At 44.0% G+C, this 18,055-nt stretch overlaps 1 protein-coding gene across 2 annotated transcripts in view; it reads left to right on the top strand.

Moving 5' to 3' along the window:
• Positions 1-12,635, top strand: part of MAP2K4 (mitogen-activated protein kinase kinase 4) — an 81,490-nt gene extending 68,855 nt beyond the window's left edge. For both annotated transcript variants that reach the window (XM_088828912.1, XM_055407308.2), the window contains 4 exons: positions 5,233-5,310; positions 7,707-7,855; positions 8,882-8,927; positions 10,078-12,635. In XM_088828912.1, coding sequence (XP_088685038.1) covers positions 5,233-5,310; positions 7,707-7,855; positions 8,882-8,927; positions 10,078-10,191 — 387 coding nt within the window. In that variant the 3' untranslated portion in view covers positions 10,192-12,635. The remainder of the gene's footprint in view (positions 1-5,232; positions 5,311-7,706; positions 7,856-8,881; positions 8,928-10,077) is intronic.
• The last annotated feature ends 5,420 nt before the right edge of the window (positions 12,636-18,055 follow it).

An 18,055-nucleotide genomic window follows, 5' to 3' on the forward strand; every position in this document is an offset into this window, starting at 1 on the left:
GCCTTCTTGCCTGACAGTCATTGCACAGAGAGCCTGTGCCCTTTGGTGCTGTACTTCCACGGAATCTGCTTTAGTCACGCAGTTTCACTATACTAGAGTATTTGCCTCTTTCATGAAGACCAAACTCAGTTCTGGCTTTGCTATGAAACTTGTCAGAATTTTCCCAGTGAACTCCTGCTTCATGGTTTTACTCTGTTCCTCTTGCCTGGCACTTAGCATATATGGTCTTTTCTGATTATTGTTTTTTCATTATATTCTAATTAGTTCTCAAAAGGCCTCTTTGTGTTTCTAGACCAACCCTCCTTCCATGTTGTCTTGACTGTAGGAGGTGATACTGTAGTAGACACATGGATAATGTTCAGTTCATTTCAGTCGCTCAGTCGTGTCCGACTCTTTGCGATCCCATGAATCACAGCACGCCAGGCCTCGCTGTCCATCACTAACTCCTGGAGTTCACTCAAACTCATGTCAGTGATGCCATCCAGCCATCTCATCCTCTGTCGTCCCCTTCTACTCCTGCCCCCAATCCCTCCCAGCATCAGACTCTTTTCCAGTGAGTCACCTCATTGCATGAGGTGGCCAAAATATTGGAGCTTCAGCTTTAGCATCAGTCCTTCCAATGAACACCCAGGACTGATCTCCTTTAGAATGGACTGGTTGGATCTCCTTTCAGTACAAGGGACTCTCAAGAGTCTTCTCCAGCACCACAGTTCAAAAGCATCAATTCTTCGGTGATCAGCTTTCTTCACAGTCCAACTCACATCCATACATGACTACTGGAAAAACCATAGCCTTGACTAGATGGACCTTGGTTGGCAAAGTAATGTCTCTGCTTTTTAATAGGCTATCTAGGTTGGTCGTAACTTTTCTTCCAAGGAGTCAGCGTCTTTTAATTTCCTGGCTGCAGTCAGCATCTGCAGTGATTTTGGAGCCCAAAAAAATAAAGTCTCACACTGTTTCCCCATCTATCTCCCATGAAGTGATGGGACCAGATGCCATGATCTTTGTTTTCTGAATGTTGAGCTTCAAGCCAACCTTTTCACTCTCCTCTTTCACTTCCATCAAGAGGCTTTTTAGTTCCTCTTCACTTTCTGCCATAGGATGGTGTCATCTGCATATCTGAGGTTATTGATATTTCTCCCAGCAATCTTGATTCCAGCTTGTGCTTCTTCCAGCCCAGCGTTCCTCATGATGTACACTGCATAGAAGTTAAATAAACAGGGTGACAATATACAACCTTGAAGTACTCCTTTTCCTATTTGGAACCAGTCTGTTGTTCCATGTCCAGTTCTAACTGTTGCTTCCTGGCCTGCATAATGGATAATGTAAGTGCTGCTATATCCAGTTAGAGGAGAATGGGAATACAAGTTCCTCCCAGAACTCAGTATGTCTCATAGAGTCTTTAGGGGTGGAGAAAGCTCACTGACACATACAAGGGTGAAGGCCTCAGGTGTTTCCCAACCTGGAGTATCACAGTACCTGCTGATACATAGGGAAGCTGCTTACACTGATAGGTTTATTTTATAACCAGATAAAATATCATGTATGTCTTTTCTTAATAGGTTTGAGATGGTACTCAAGATACCATTCTGTAATAATTTTTGCCTTTGCCTTCTTCATATTTAATGATCTTTTTCATATCTATCCATCTACCTACCTATAATCATATATATGTGTATAAGTATATTTTAACTTGTGTTTATTTTTCTTGCTTTGCCTAGAATTAGATCAGTGTTGATTGACAGTGGTGATAGTAGGATTCATCTGTTGCTTGACTTGAAGGCAAATGTCTTTTTCTGGTTTACTAAGTATATGTGTCTATATCTGTGAGTGAGAATGTATGTGTGTGTGTGAGAGAGATAAGAATGAATCAGGAAGGGCTATTAAATTTTATTAAATGCTTTTTTGGCATCATTCAGTATATGATGAAATGTTTCTGTTTAGCTGTTGACATGACACATCATAGTAACATATATTTCCAGTGGTTGAACCATGCTGGCATTCCAGAGGGAATTCCTACATGGTTCATAGTTGATATGCTTAATATGTTTTTACATGTGCCATGTTAATATTTATGATTGCTACACAAAAACATTTGAGATTGGTTTATAGTATACATTGTAAAGGTGTTAGATGAGTTATACTAGTTTTAAAAATCAAATTGGGAAAATTCTTTATCTTTATTCATACATAAAAGTATTGATCATCTAGTGATCAAAGACATAACTTTGACCTCCTTGAGCTCAGAAAATTTTCCCCAGAGCTCAGAACCATTGTGCTAGTGTAGTTTTCTGTTCTTTGAGGCTGAAATCCATCTTGGCCAGGTATCTTTGGGGAAAGATACATAATTACATGAAAACTGAAGTTTTTCTGTTTCCTTAGCATCACACATGTGTGTGGGTGCGTGTGCATGTGTATACTTATGCATACTTTCCTTTTCTTATTGTTTTAAGTGTCAGAGCTCTTTACTGAAGTGTTTCAAGTACCAAGTATGTGGTAGTTTTAGAGTCTGTCCAGTCTTTTTAAATACTCCTCCCTTCAAAAGGCGGTGACTAAGTGCAGCCTTGATTGTGGGCTGAACTCAGTGGCTCACTTCTCATGAACCGCGTGTGGCAGAAATGAACACATCCCTTTGAGGACAGGTCATATAGAGGCAGGTGGCTTCTTTTCTGTTTTCTTTCTTGGATAGCTACTTGGGGGGAGCCCAGCTGCCATGCTGTAAAGACTTTGGACAAGCAGCATTACAGAGACATGCATGTGCTGAGGATCAGGGACTCCTGCAGTACCTGTGTGAGCTTAGTGATGCATCTTCCGGCCCTGCGGAGGCTGACAGCCCTGGCAGACTGCTTGACTGAAGCCTCACGAGCGACCCTGAGTCATAACCCCCATCACAGATACTCGCTGATGCCTGACTCACGGAAACCTGAAATAATAAATGTCTGTTGGTTTCAACTGTAGTTTTTAGGGTTGTTACACAAATAGCTAACTAGTACAAAGTGATTCATGTTAATCTTCTTGCTTATTCCTCGCTCTTTTTCGCATGTACTTACCTGCCTTTTGGCACGTTAAAATTCTTTTTTTTAGCATAATAAATGATCAGTTAAAAAATGAAATATTGGAAAAGGTCTGTTCTGTGTTACTAATTACATTTGTTGAGCACTTTTTTGCCTCTTTAAAAAAAATTGAGTTCAAATTTTGATAACATTGCGATTGTCAATTTCTCCTTATTCCTTGGTTTTTATTTTATATACTTCAATACAGAGTAATTTGAGTTGTATATTATAAATTATATGTTTTGGATGTAAAATTGTTTTATCTATTACTTTTTTGCTGTTTGGTTCGTGTTACAGACCCTGTTCTCTAAGTTGATATTTTCCTCTTGTGTTGTTGTTCAGTCACCAAATCATGTCCTCCTCTTCGTGACCCCATGGACTGCAGCACACCAGGCTTTTCTGTCCCTCACCATCTCACCGTTTCCCGGAGTTTGCCCAGATGTGTTAGTTTTAAGAAGCTTTTTGTTTTTCAAACCCATACTTCCTACTTAGTTTTAGGATACAGGATCTTTAATTCATTTCATGGATCTTAAATGTCTTCTTCTCTCAAGGAATACTTTTCAAAATTTTAAAAATATTGCACATAGAAATAAAGGATGAACATGTGTCAAGAATGTATTTAATTCATTCCTGAGAAAACTGGACAGACAGTTTGGTGAAACTGGCTCAAAGAATGTTTGCATAATTCAGTATTTACATTCACCAAAGAAAGACTATTGGAATGAAATGGCTAATCGAAATATAAAATTGCTAATTATCTCCAGGTCAATGAAATAACTTTTGGGGTGGTTGAACAGAAACATGTGCATCCCTACCTAACAAAATCTGCAGGTTATTTTGTAACTTAAGGGTCTTGGCCCTGATGAAACAAGTACACTTTAACTGATTACTTCACTTTGTCATTTTACTTTATATAGTTCAAAATATTTTAAGCTTTTTCTTGAGACTTCTTCTGTGATCCATGTGTTGTTATTTAGAAGTGTGTTGTTTAATCTCCAAATAGTTGGGGGTTTTTCAGGTTTTCTTTCTGTTATTGATTTCTAATATAATCACTTTGTGGTCTGAGAACATGCCTTGCATGATTTCCGTTTTTTAGCATAAACTGTGTTTTATGTTTTAACATAAACCAACATAGTTTATGTTAGTGAATGTTGCATGTGAGTAGGAGAAGAATGTGTATTCTGCTGTTGTTGGATGGAGTATTTTCTTTCTTGGTTGACTGTCTGGGATTATTATATAATATGTATGTTATCAGGTAAATACATATATTTACAACTAAAAGTAAAAAGCTTCCAATGAATATTTATGCGACATAGTACTCATGTTCAAAACAGAATGCATAGGTTTCCAAACTAATTGTTGCTGACAGGCAGAGAACATTACACAGTGACTATTGTGCTTCTCTGGACATTTCTTTCAACAGCAGTTACTGTGAGTCTTCGTTAAGGCTCCATTGTCAGCTCTGTGCTACTGACACCCTCTCTCTCTTTTCTTCTCCATCCCTGACACTCTTTGTGGATAATGGTCCCTTATTTCAAGAAGATATAAAGATGCTCCCTTCACAGAAATTACTGAAAATGATTTTTGCTGGTTTTATGGCAGGATAATATACTGTGCTACTGGCAGTGCCTTAATTTGGGTAACAGACTAGTTGGACAAATATCTCTATTTGATAGAAATACAAATTTAACTTTATGATGAAGAGTGAGTAGAGCAATTATAATAAATTTGGCTTGTATTTGCTTTTGTGTCTCAAATACATTGTGCTGTGTCCTTATTCACTGAAGCAAAGAGGGATAAGATCCAAAGACGTACTGTTTCCCACCCCACCGCTTCTTTTTACCATTATTTACTACTAATGTGGCCCCGTTGTAATTCTTTGTTTTTTCCTTTTTCTTCCCCTTTCTCCCTTCATCTGTTCTCAGCTTCAGTTTTGTAAACCTTGTGAATCCTTAGGGGGAAGAATTAGCCTTGTCTTTCCTTTATAGAGGAAGCCATTGAGTTGGGTCTTCCCTTGTTTTCAGTATAATGTTGACATCCTCTTCCTCCCTGTCTGTCCGTGGGCATGGGTTCCTCAAGGACTGTGCTGACATTCTGGCTGCCTACTCAGCCCTGCTCCCATTACCTGCGCCTGGGGTGTATGTGTTGTGAATGACTGTGGCTTCTTTTTGTGCTTCAGCCTGAAAGAATAGACCCAAGTGCGTCGCGACAAGGCTACGATGTCCGCTCTGATGTCTGGAGTCTGGGGATCACATTGGTAAGTTCACGCTGACTCCGCCTTGTCATGGTAGTGTGACAAGAAATTTGGAAATGAAAGAAAGGTTAACCAGCCTTCCACCACTCTTAAGAACACATCCCGTGTCTTCTAGTCTTTGATTTTTATATCGCTGTTTCTTCCTGTCCCCCAGCCCTCACGCCATGGCTATAATCGCAGAGACTATATTTTCTAATTGTTGAAAACAAGTTTTTACCTTAAAAATCAAACTAGAATTGATTGTTTCCCTCATGGCTCTGTGAAGCGCCTGGGGCTCTTTGATGCAGTCCCCCTGGATCTCTTGGCCACAGATACTAGGAGTCAGAGCTGCGCTCAGAGCAGGAGCAGGAGGCCGGCTCACCCGCGGTCAGTGCAGCTGCACAGGCTCCCACGTCTCCAACAGGAGTCGTAGGTCCACTGATCCTGTGGACAGTGTGTGTGTGTTACCACACATGTTTATCTGTGTGGAGATAGTTACTACTTAGAATCTTTTACTGCCCGAACAGAAAAGTCACAAATGCTGATAGTGCTTCCATTGTTTGAGAAACAAGAACTACCGAGGTGATGACTCTCAATGAAAGTTCTGCCTTAGAACAACCAAGAAAGAACTGTGTCACTTCTGGGCTGTGTTGAAATTTTGGTTCTATTTAAAAAATATATTTATTTGCTGATTTCCCTATATCAAGATTTGTTTTGAAGTCTCAGATTTATTTTCCTGTGCATGCTGTTTTACCAGGGCTGAAGGGCATTTTTCTGACTTCAGACAGAGCAGCTTTTTCCACACTGGATGTGAATTTTCTATCACTCGGGGTGGGGAGGTTGCTATATCCTTTTTGGTAGGCAGCCCAGAACTTATCCTGCCATTTCTCCCCCATCTTCTTAAGACCCCAGAGCACCAAGACCACAGGTTCAGGGCAGGGGACTCTTCCTGGAGCTTATTGAACAGTCTCCATTTGTTCACCAGGACTGTATGTACTAAGATCCTCTTGCTGAGGACCACACGCCCTGTGAGCTGTCCTTGGTGAGTCATGGCACCACACCTAAAGAACTCTCTGTCTAGAGACATGCAGGCTGACAGCTCAGCTCTGTGGAAGACTCCATCCGACTTCCCTTGTGACCAAACATGGGAGACACCTCGAGGAGTCTTTTCTCAGCATGAAGCCACTGACGAAAGGGATTCCTTCCCAGTTACTCAGGAGAGAACACGGAACTTGGGACTCTTTTAGGTCTGGTGACTGGAGGGAGACTTGTAGTTTCCAACTGAGACAGCTATTTGCATAGAAGGATGCAAACAGCTGTCCATTGCATAGAAAAAGGGTATTCAATATTCAGAAAAATCCATCAGTGTCCAAGCCAGTTATGCTTAGAAAGCAAGTTTTTACTTTACTGTAAATTAAAATTTTTGTTCTGTGAAAAGTTTTAACATAGGAATTTTTTTTTTTGGCAGTTTCCTTTAATACATCTGGCTAAACTTTGTTTAAAAGCAGGGCATTCAGTATTTATAATTGCTTTATAATTTACTTTTCATAGACATTATTCTCATAATTGTATAAAAAGGATGAGATGAAATTAACTTCTGAGATCCGAAGTCTTTCACCTTATAACATGCATCCTGCTCTTTCCTTCTCTTATTAAAACCTGTTCTCAGAAATGAGTCTAATGAAGTTATTCCCATTGCTATGAATGGTCAGTGAGGTTTGCTTCTTCCCAAGCATTTGTATTTTCATCAAAAAGAAACCATAGGCAAAGGAGTGGATTTCTGTGTACCTGTGTGCATGCCCACCGGCCTGGTTCCCATTGGCCCTGTGTAGAGCAGACAGTGCCCAGCTGGAGGAGCATCTTTTGGGGAAGAAGGTTTTCCTCTGTGGCTCCCTGTTGGAGGGTGGCTTTACGTCTCCTTGATCGCCTTGCTTTCCTGGTGGAAACTAGTACTTTTGACATTCAGTTGGACCGACAGAATCAAATCTCAGCCGAGGAAGCTCTGAGCTGGTCTTCTCAGATACGCACTCTGTCACGTGCTGTCTCTGATAAGCTTGGGGCCATCTCCGCATATCAGTCACCTATCAGTGCACGTAAAAGGGGGTTCATTTAGGCCACGCTCCAGATTTAAGCCTAGTTCTTAGGAAAAGCACACAATTTCTGGGTTTCTGTTACTCTCTGAACAGAGTGGAAAATGAGAACACAGTTCACAAATGTATATGACCTGGGGCAGGTGAAGACTTGCCATCCTGATTTCTAATATCACTTCCACTTGGCTGTAGACATTCTGAAAGATCGTACCTCAGCCTCGATTTGATTTGATTCAGGCCTTTTTCAGGAGTGTCAGGGGTTTTAGAATTGTAATGTGAAGTAACAAATAATGCCCAGTGTATTTTGCTTTTTCCCTGTGTTTTCTTTAGTACGAATTGGCCACTGGCCGATTTCCTTATCCAAAGTGGAATAGCGTATTTGATCAACTAACTCAAGTTGTGAAAGGGGATCCGCCACAGCTGAGTAACTCTGAGGAAAGGGAGTTCTCCCCAAGTTTCATCAACTTTGTCAACTTGTGGTGAGTATTTGACTTATGAATACTCAAAACCATATGGTGAAAGGGCAGTGAGGTAATTACTTCCTCTTAGCAATGTGGGCACTTTACACTGGGGAAGGGGACCTTATTCATTTCACTGTGTCCTCTGAGCTAGGACTCTGGTCACTGTGGCTACATGGAAGGTCCCAGCGAGCCTGGAGGGGTGTCACTCTTATTCTGCTACTCAAGCGCTGAGGAAGAGCAGATGTGGGTGGTGGAGCAGCTGCTACCTCCAGATTTCTAGTACCATGTACAAGAGATACAGCTTCCTTGAGACTCACCCTCTTACTCTGGTGTGGTTCTCACAGTGAACTTGTACCAGAATCACGTGGACACTTTTACTAAGTTAAGATCCTACCAGGTCAGACTTTCAGGGGTGGGTCTCTGCTGTGACATAAGCACGTAACATAGTTGGATCAGGCCCAGAGCTCGACTGGTAGAACCATACATTGGCTCAGGGAGATCTTATGCCAAGGAACGCGTGAACCCCATTCCTGATGTTTTTGTGTGTTCATCTTTTAACGTGTGTGTGTGTGTGTGTTTATGGCACGTAAGAATAAATACATACTGATGTGGCAAGAGTACGGTTGTGCCTTGTACTATTTCAATCTATATTTTAAGTAAAACCTGTTTTGTTACCGTTTGAATGTTTTTCATAATTATTTTGTTTATCTGACATGATTTACAAGTAAGGTACGTGTATGAGCAAAGAGCTAGAGCGTTTTGTATATTCTTTTCATTCTTGAAAATGCTTTTCTTTTTCTCAGTTCTTTCCTTCTGGGAATGCTGCTTCTCTCTATTCCTTTTAGGTCCTATAAGACTTTAACATTTCGTGGTCCAGATTGCTGAAGCTTTTCTGTCTTTTATGTTTGGCAGCTTGTCAGCTTTGTGACTTTGTATCTGAAGGAAAAAAAAAAACCTGACCTATTGTGATGCTTTTGCTTGTGAAAATAAAAATACTCAAGTAACTGCGTCTTTTTAATGACGTTAATTTCTGTCTTATTTTAGCCTTACGAAGGATGAATCCAAAAGGCCAAAGTATAAAGAACTCCTGGTGAGTCTGAGACTTTGGGGACATGAGGTGTTTCCTCACGCTTGAACCCTCCAGGACACAGGCTCACTGAGCAAGCCGCTGGCCGTGCTGCTTGACCTTATTGAGTGTTTTTAAAGATGTTTTAAAAACAAGGAGATTTGGAAAGACAAAAATTGTGTCTGATTTTCCTACTAATTTACTAGCTGGACTCTGATGGGAAATTTTGGCTTTGGCATGTTATAAAATCTACCCCCAAGGAACTTTAACCTTCGCTTTCAGGAGCTATTTCCCACCCCACAGCCTGTGTGTGAGAGAGAGACGCATCTGTAACCATTTATTGTGCTCATTTTTCCTTGACTAAAAGCTCTCATGCAAATTTACGTCCCATGGCCCGTTCCCGCTTCTTTGAAAGTTCTCACCTTTCTGTAGAACTGGGACTTTTTAAGCAGTACCAGATCTGACCTTGGCCCTGGGAGCGAAGAAAGTACTGTGACCTAATAATGTGGGAATATTTTAGGAAAAAACCCACTTGTCACTCTTAGCTTCTAGCTTTCCAAGGTTATTAGGTAAAACTCTGGTCCACCCCAGCACTGACTAAGCTTACTGAGTCAATGTACTTAGCGAAGCTATGGAAGAAAAACATCGCTGGGGATGGAGGATGAAGAAGGGGGCTTGAGAGGCAGATACGCAGCCATGGCATTTGGAAGGTGCAGGCAGAAGCACACGGGAGGAGCTGCTGCTGAGCCTCTTTCAGAGTTGGAGGGAGGGTCAGAGGATGACAGCGGAAACCTTGCCGTAAGGTCCTGCTGCTGCTCATGGGGATGTCCTGCGTCCAGGATGAATGGCAGCTGGGGTTCATGCAGTGGTTCTGGGCTCTTGGAGGGCAGCAGAGGCTCTAGCTCCGATTTGTGCTGAAGAACACAGGGGCCCTGATAAGCTTTCAGACCCCACAGCCAGGGTGGCTCCTCCAGAGCCCAACACCGTGTATGGTATCTCACTAACATGTGTGCGTGGAGCCCAGCCTGGCTTGCCTCACTGCAGCTCTTCACAGCTCAACCTGCCTGGAGCCTGCAGAGCTGTGCTACATGGCAACCAGGAACAGTTCCCTCTGAGCTCTGATGTGAATCTTGATCACATGTCTTTTCTTTTTCTTGTTTCCATCCTCTTGCAGAAACACCCCTTTATTTTGATGTATGAGGAGCGTGCAGTCGAGGTCGCATGCTATGTGTGTAAAATCCTGGATCAAATGCCAGCCACCCCGAGTTCCCCCATGTATGTCGATTGATGTCGCTGCTACGTCAGACTCTAGACAAAGGGCTGAGAGGAAGCAAGACGTACAGAACCTTCACCCCTACCACAGTGTTTTTATTGCTCGCCAGACACCATGCACACCACGACTGGTGTTTGTTTCCATCCCGTCTGTATACTCCCGCCACCCCAAACGCGCATCCCTGTGCAACCCGAGCACCCGCGCAGCGTCAGTGCCGGTCAGAGACCTCGCCCGCTCTCCTGTGAACATGGATGTCAGTATGATCAGCTTGCTGACTGTGATGAGACCACATTGTAAACTCATTTCTAGACTCGAAGCCTGGAGACGCAGCTGCTGGAAGGGTGTTTCGTCAGGCTTCCGAATGCTGGATGGATGCGGTGGCGGCCGCGCTGTGTCTGAATGCAGGCTCTGGGCTGGAGCGCGCGGCGGGCGTGGCCGGTGAGACACCTTGCCTTCTGGAGCTGGGAGACAGAGGATGGGTAGACTTTCTTCACCAAGTGCAATAGGTTGACTGATTGGACCTTCTGTTGTTTGACAGTCCACGCTTGGGGATCCATGTGCTCAGCCAAATTCCCTGTTTGAAATATCACGTTAAATTGGGGCACGTTTATCTTTACCAAAAACCGTGCTGCGTTCAGAGAGGAGAACGTGAAAATACCAAGACAGGACAGAATGTGTTCTTTTCTCCCCCGCCCCCACCCCTAGTCCTCTGCCTTCCATTGGGGAGACTCAGGAGTCTGCCAAGCGTCAGAGAAGGTGCTGATTCTCAGAATTCAGTGTGCTGCCAATTGGATGTTCCACCTGCCACAAACCACCCAGGCTGAGAAGGGAAGAATACGGAGGGCAAAGTTTACACATGTTTTTAATCCTAGAATCCTGTCTGGAACAACTCGTAGCAGCTATGTATTTCCCCTGGTCCCAAGCCTGATGCTCTAGCCACCATAACTCACTGATGGGGAGAAGTAGCTGGTAGCAATGTGCCTTGACTGATCAGATAAAGATGTCTTTTAGGCAGCGAAAGACCAGATCTCAGCTGTGCGACATGACTGGTCCAGGTCTGCAGCTTCTGCGTCTCTTTCCCCACCTGTGTGATCTGTTGCCCCTATGTGACTTTTGCTTGATCCAGAATCTCGCCTTTTTCCCTATAACAGAAACCTTAATGATTACCAGGGATGTTCCTTACCAAGAATTTGTACAGCCCCCAGTGTATCCCATGATCTCAACTTTAAAAGACTGAGAAGGTGGGGCCCAGCTGATGTGGTGGGTGATGGAAGAGTGTCTCTTCTAGAGATAACACTTGACCAGAGGAGGATTTCTTTCACATAAGTTCCTCACCTACAAGACTCTAGCAGGTCACCACATTTCTTAGGATTGGAATTCTACAAAAAACAACCCTAAAACCAAAAATCCCCCAAAGAACCCCAGAATAGTTCTAGGAGGCTGTTGAAATCTGCATCTTCTGCTGTCCTTCCTCCCTTCCCCGCGAGCCGGGTCTCCATGGCCTCCCTCCGGCCCCCTTGACGCCCTGCATAGGTGTGACGGTCAAGTCTGTCCAGCAGCGCTGTGAGCAGCTCACGCCCACTGGAGCGTAAAGCGGCCGAGGTCTGAGATGTGGCAGATGCCGTGACGGAACCAAACAGCGGTGAGTGTCGCTGTGTCTCCTCCCAGGTGACAGTCACGGACTCTTCTCAACAACAAAGGGAGAATGGTGCTGTTTACAGTTACATCCTGTCAATTTCTGGATTCACCAGTGGTTTCTCGCTTTGATCCACTCGCCTGACCTTCCTGTTTTCTCCCCCGTGGCATCGAAACCCCAGATTTCCCAGCCTTGGAGGGGAAGCTCTGCAGCGCCTGCCCCTGACCACGCCAAGCCATTGCCCCCCATCCCCACGGCTCCCACGGACTCAGGAGGACTCCAGATCTCCACGGTCACCCTTCCGTCTGGCTCCACGTGGGGTCACTTTGCCGTATGCAAAAGTGGAGAGGAACACAGTGCTGACCGTCCAGGAGCTGATCTGACCGTTCTCTCATGTGGACGACCACATAAAAAAGGCAATTTTAGTGTATTAATCATAGATTATTATAAACTATAAACTCAAGGGCAAGGAGTTTATTACAGTGTATCTTTATGAAAACAAAAGGGTGTACAGTGTTCACATACTGTAACAATAGTGTAAGAACTGCACCTTGTGAGCTCTGGTTATTTCTCTCCTGTACCACAGAAGCATATTGTATAAAAACTGTCGGAAAGCTGATGTGAAGGGCTACTGCCTTATTTGTCTGTAAGAAGTGCAGCTCAGTCACTTGACTGCTTCCTGGAGCTTGGGAATAGTCTATCCTGTATTCTTGTTTGAATTCTCCCTCTATTTAAGATGTATCCATGGAATCGAAGTGTCGATGTAATAGTTCTCTCCTCTTGCCTGCAGGTCAGTTGTAATAAATCTAGGATGTGATGATGACTTTGTAATTCGATTTTCTGAAGTCAGACCCTGAGAGGGGAAAATCAAGTAAATTCCATTAAATTATCTGTGCATTTCACATTGGGAAAAATTCTCTTGTTCCACAAGTGTTTATGGCTTCTTTCTTTTTCTCCCTGCTTCTCGTGGTTGCCTTCTCTCTGCTTATTCTTCTTGGAAGAAAGTTTTACTTTCTGTTGGAGCAGGCGGAATGGGGTCTTTCCAGGTTGATTTCTTAGTTGGTCTCCCTCTCCTTCCCCACAGTGGCAAAGAACCCGCCTGCAATATTGGAGACACAGGAGATGTAGGTTCGATCCCTGGGCCGGGAAGATCCCCTCAAGGAGGAAATGTCAGCCCCATTCCAATTTTCTTGCCTGGAGAATCCCATGGACAGAGGAGCCTGGCGGGCTACGGTCCATGGGGTCGCAAAGAGTCGGATGCGACTGAGCACAGGAGGACCTGCCCCAGCTTTCTTGCTGCTGACATCTGAGGGTGCTTGACCCTGTGTCAGGGTGGAGAGACAGCGTGTAAGAACCCGGCCTGCCTTGGCCTGAAGTCTGGCCACCAGGCACTTGGTCTTCTCCTGGCGCTGTGAGTGCCAGGTGGAGGTGAGAGGTCAGCTCAGGTGTAGCCACTCAGTGTTTCCTGAGAGACGGCGGTAGGGAGATCGGGGGGTGGAAGCCCCACAGAAGTCAGATCTGGGAGGCTTGTGGGTAGAGGACATGGGAGTGAGCGGAAAGCCATGGAGGCCTGGGAACTAAAAGAACCTGGGACACCCACCCCAGACTGACCTGTCGTGCTTCCATCTGTCACTCATTGCTAACATCCTGACTCACTGAGCATAGACTTAAGCTAGCACCTTACCCTTCTCCTGCGCCCACTGCCAGCCTGGTCTCTGATGCAGGAGATGCCGTTACAGGAGCAGTTGTGATGAGTAATCAAGCGCTGACCTAGGAAGGGGATGGCTAGAGGAATCCTGCCCCTCCAGCCAAGCCTTAGCTTTTGGGACAGAGACCCCATAGAGTTGCCAGGTCCTGACTGAGCACCAGCTGTGTGCAAGACAGCATCGTGGATGGACCATGCACACCATGCTTTGTGGACACTACCTGTGTTTGCTGATCTTATCTGATCGTAACTGTAGCCTTCCAGAGTCAGGTGGCAGAGGCCCTTTTTAGAGATTAGAGGAACACCAGGCTCAGAGCTCTGACAACAGGGTGGAGAGTTGAGACTCATCTCCAAGGCTGTAGCACTTACCCTGAGAAATTACATTAATTAAAACTGCTGTTGAGGAAATGTTGAGCTGAGCACTGGGAGCGTGAGCCATGCCTGGGGAGTGCTCTGCTCACAAGCCTTACCACGGCCTGCTGTGCTGCCTTGAAGTCCAAGGTTCTGGGGCCTCAGCGGGGCTTAGTGGGTACCATGAAGGCGGTGGAGAAGGGAGTTTCTTAAAACTAACCAGAGAACTCAGTGCTGATTCTCAAGCACAGCATGTGAGAAAGCCTTGTGAGGATGTAACGTGGCCCCGTCACTGTGGCAGGAAGTGGACTTGAGGTGGCTCTTTTAGTATTAAAATGCCCTTTTGTTTCTCGATTCTATCCGTCTTAGATGCAGGAGGATAGCTTAGGGATGCATGAAGTCTTGAAAGCACCTGGACACTGGCTGCTGGTCTTGGAGGCCCAGAGGAGGCTTGTGTCCCCAGGTCTTAGCCAGAGCACTTATGTTCCAGTTACATCCATACCATCGGTGCTTGATACCTGAGAGATAAAGGGTAGAGAAACTAAACACTGTTGGTCTTGAACTTGTCTCCCTTAAATACCTCATTAAGTGGCTTGAGGGCAAATGCAGTCAGTGGTGATGCCCTTCCGAGGGTCCTCTGTAAGGTGTCCTGAACAGTTGGTGTTAGTGTAGTGTAAGGAGTTCCTCAAGTCAGAAGCATCAGTTTCCATTACCTCCTAGGGATTTGCTGAAGGCTAAAGTGACATATTGTTTGGTCTTCCCTATCTTCCAGGTAAATGGATATCCAGGAATTCTCATCTCAAACCTTGAAATCATTATATAGGTCAGTAGTTCAATATCCTCAGTAACAAATTTCTTTCCTGGTGCTATGCCAAAGTGTGTTTGTATTTCTTGAATGTAAAATGTGATCCTGCACTCTAAAATTATCAACCCATGTATAGCATAAAGTGTAAAGTTAAAATTGAGTCATCCCAGTGCACAGTGAGTCAGATTTCTATCTGCTTTTGAAATTTCTCTCTACCTACACATTTTGCTGAAGAACCATGAAGAACCACAGCACTACCCACGGATTTCATGTGAAGACAACAGTCTGAGGTAGAAAGTTGCCTCATCCTGCTCACTGGACACCAGTAGTTAGGTTATTTGCTTAAGGTCATAATTACGTAGGGAATTGTACATCATGCCACAGATGGACTTTTTTTTTTGGTATGTAAAAAATTTAAGCTTCCTTTATAAAAGATACTGTGTGCGTGCATGTGTGTGTGCTAAGTCGCTTCAGTGATGGCAACTCTTTGTAACACCGTGGACTGTAGCCCATCCTCTGTTCATGGGATTCTCCAGGCAAGAATACTGGAGTGGGTTTCCATTCCCTCTTCCAGGGCATCTTCCTGACCCAGAGATGGAACTTGTATCTTTGTGGCTCCTGCAACACAGGCGGATTCTTTACTACTGAGCCACCAGCGAAGCCCCGAAGTTGGGGCATGGCTATGTAAAATTGAAAATAGAAATCTTTATCTGTCAGTTACCCAGTTAGCAGGTCGGTTCCATGATGCTTGTCTCCTGAGACCCGATTTTGAAGTCTTGGTGGCAATTCTCATAACATCAAGAACACATTTGACAGTTTTATATAAATGAGAATGTACTGAGTTCTGTGTTCAAAGATGGACTTTTATCTCTTAAGTGACTTTAAGCAGGGAAGTGGCCTGATCTGATTGGTCCTTTCCAAAAATCATCTCAGTGACTGGGTAGGCTGGAATGGAAGTGGTGGATCTGAAGGCCAATCGAGAAACTTGGACTATTCTGCACAAAAATTGGGGGGAGGTGAAGTAGTGGAATGGAGTGGATTTAAGAGTGAGCTTGGGTGGAATGAGCTGACTGGCTCCCGATGAGGGGAAGAAGCATGTGGGGGCCCTGGAGGAAAGTTGTCTTCTGGCTTGAGAGATTCGGGATGCTGCACAGAATCTGTGTGCCGTATTCATAGCCTCTCATGGTTTGCTGAACCTGTTCTGCTCTGTCATGCCTTCTTGGCGCCTAAACTGGCCCCTTCCATGTGGAATTCCTTTCTTGTCTTTTGAAAACACCTGCTCGTTCTTTAAGACCTGGGTTAAATGTCACACCCTCTGGGAAGCCTTTCCCAAATCTGTCCTCTGAGCTCTAATCACTTTTCTTTTAAAACACAGCCCTATGCAACATTTAATCATGTTTCGTGAATTGTCTCTCTCCTTCCTTGTTTGTGAGTTGAGTCGGTCTCAGACATCTTGGTGGCCCAGTGGTAGAGTCAGTATGGTGGTCCTACAATGATAGTCCTTTTAAGTTAAAAAGGACTTGTAGGCCTGACATTTTCACACCTGACAGCAGCATTTCATCCTATTGAGCCTAATTGATTGTTTTCCCAGAACCACACCAAATAAATTGGATTTACATATCCATTGGGTATTTCTAAAAGCAAGGAGGTGAAAGCGGACTGTGGTTGTGGAACCACACACTCAATAGTTAGGAACCCAATTTTAGGTCCTGTGTAAACAGAAGTAGTCAACTGTCATTAACAAAGTACTGGTGACTTCTGTTTCTGATGATACATTAGTTTGGATACTGTTAACAGTACTCCTGACTTGAGTAACTACACTGGTAATCACAAAATAAAACTCTGTTTTCAAATGCTTTCCCCCAAGTTGACACAAAAGTGTGGAATCTTTGAAGCACCTTCACCCCTAGCTCCCATAAATAGAAGCAGCAGGAACTCTTGATTCCAACCTTTTTTTCTGTTTCTAGAAAGTAAATCCATTTTCAAAGAATGAAGAGTTGCTTCACTTGAGAACAGAAAGTGTTAAGAACTTGCCAGGAGCAACTTTTGTTCCTGAGAGTGTGCCTTTCTTTGGAAGTTGCGGAACATGTGAGGACAGGTAAGTCGTCTTTGCTGAGTTTTGAACCTTGAGCTTGAACTTTTGTATTTAAAATTATGCGGGGTTCAGGTTTCAGGAAGTAAGGTGTGGCACCAGTGTTCCAACAAGGCTGAGACCTTGAAGGGCTTTGTACGAAGTCTAAGGTGGACAGAGATCTGCAAAGTGGTGGGAGAAGAAATGGAAACATACTTGTCTTCGTCCTGGCACTGGATGCAGGAAAATTTTCAAGATCTCCAAGAAACCATAATCACAAGTCAACTTCCATGTGGGTTCACGGTCTGAATTCCCACTGTGGTCCCAGAATCCCAAGCAGAGGGTTTAAATTAAACAGACCTGGGTTAGTATCATCCCCAGGTGATTGGCAGAAGCCAAAAGTAATTGTCTCTGGTGGAAGTCTTCAACTCAGGTTCAAAGAATTACCACAGGTAAGGCTCAAAGGAAAATGACTAGCTCACAGTCAAAAATGTATGGCTGATGGATGGGAGGGGTGTTTGGGGGAGAATGGATACTTGTATATGTATGGCTGAATCCCTTTGCTCTCCACCTGAAGCTATCACAGCATTGTTAATCAGCTATACTCCAATATAAAAAAACTTAAAGTCTCAACAGACCTACATAACAAGTAAAGAACTAAAAAAAATCAAACACAAGCAACATGCTAAATGAGAACCATCAGAGACCATAAGCAGTGTGAACTACTATATTCTTTATTAAAGAATATAAAATAAATGTTTAACATGTTAAATCAAGTGGGAAGATTGAAAATGAGTCTGAAAATAAGAGACTGTCAGTGCTATTAAGAAGAAGTAAGAAAGGATCAAATAAAACTTGTTGAACTGAACAATATAGTCATCGTCTGTCAGTTGCTACATTGCGTCCCACTCTTTGCGACCCCGCAGACTGCAGCATGCCAGGCTTCCCTGTCCATCACCAACTCCCGGAGCTTGCTCAAACTTATGTCCATTGAGTGGTGCTCCCATCCAACCATCTCATCCTCAATACAGAGACTGAACTAACAGAGCAAGTGGTGCAGTGGAGACTGCTCTTCATCCTCCCCAACCCCACACCCAGAATCTCTTCTCCTTTCCTTCCTTTTAGCCCTAAAAACATGCGTTTACTGGGCATGTGGTGGCCTAGCTAGTGAGTATTTTCCTCCTTACTTTATGTAGATGATTGGCTATTACTATTTTTGGGGGTCACACCTTGCGGCATGTGGGATCTTAGTTCCCCAACCAGGGATTGAATTCATGCCACCTGCAGTGGAAGGTGGAGTCTTAACCACTG

This window comes from Moschus berezovskii, chromosome 20, assembly GCF_049115385.1.
Source record: "Moschus berezovskii isolate FMDL1 chromosome 20, NW_MosBer_1.0, whole genome shotgun sequence".
NCBI classification, from domain to species: Eukaryota; Metazoa; Chordata; class Mammalia; order Artiodactyla; family Moschidae; genus Moschus; species Moschus berezovskii.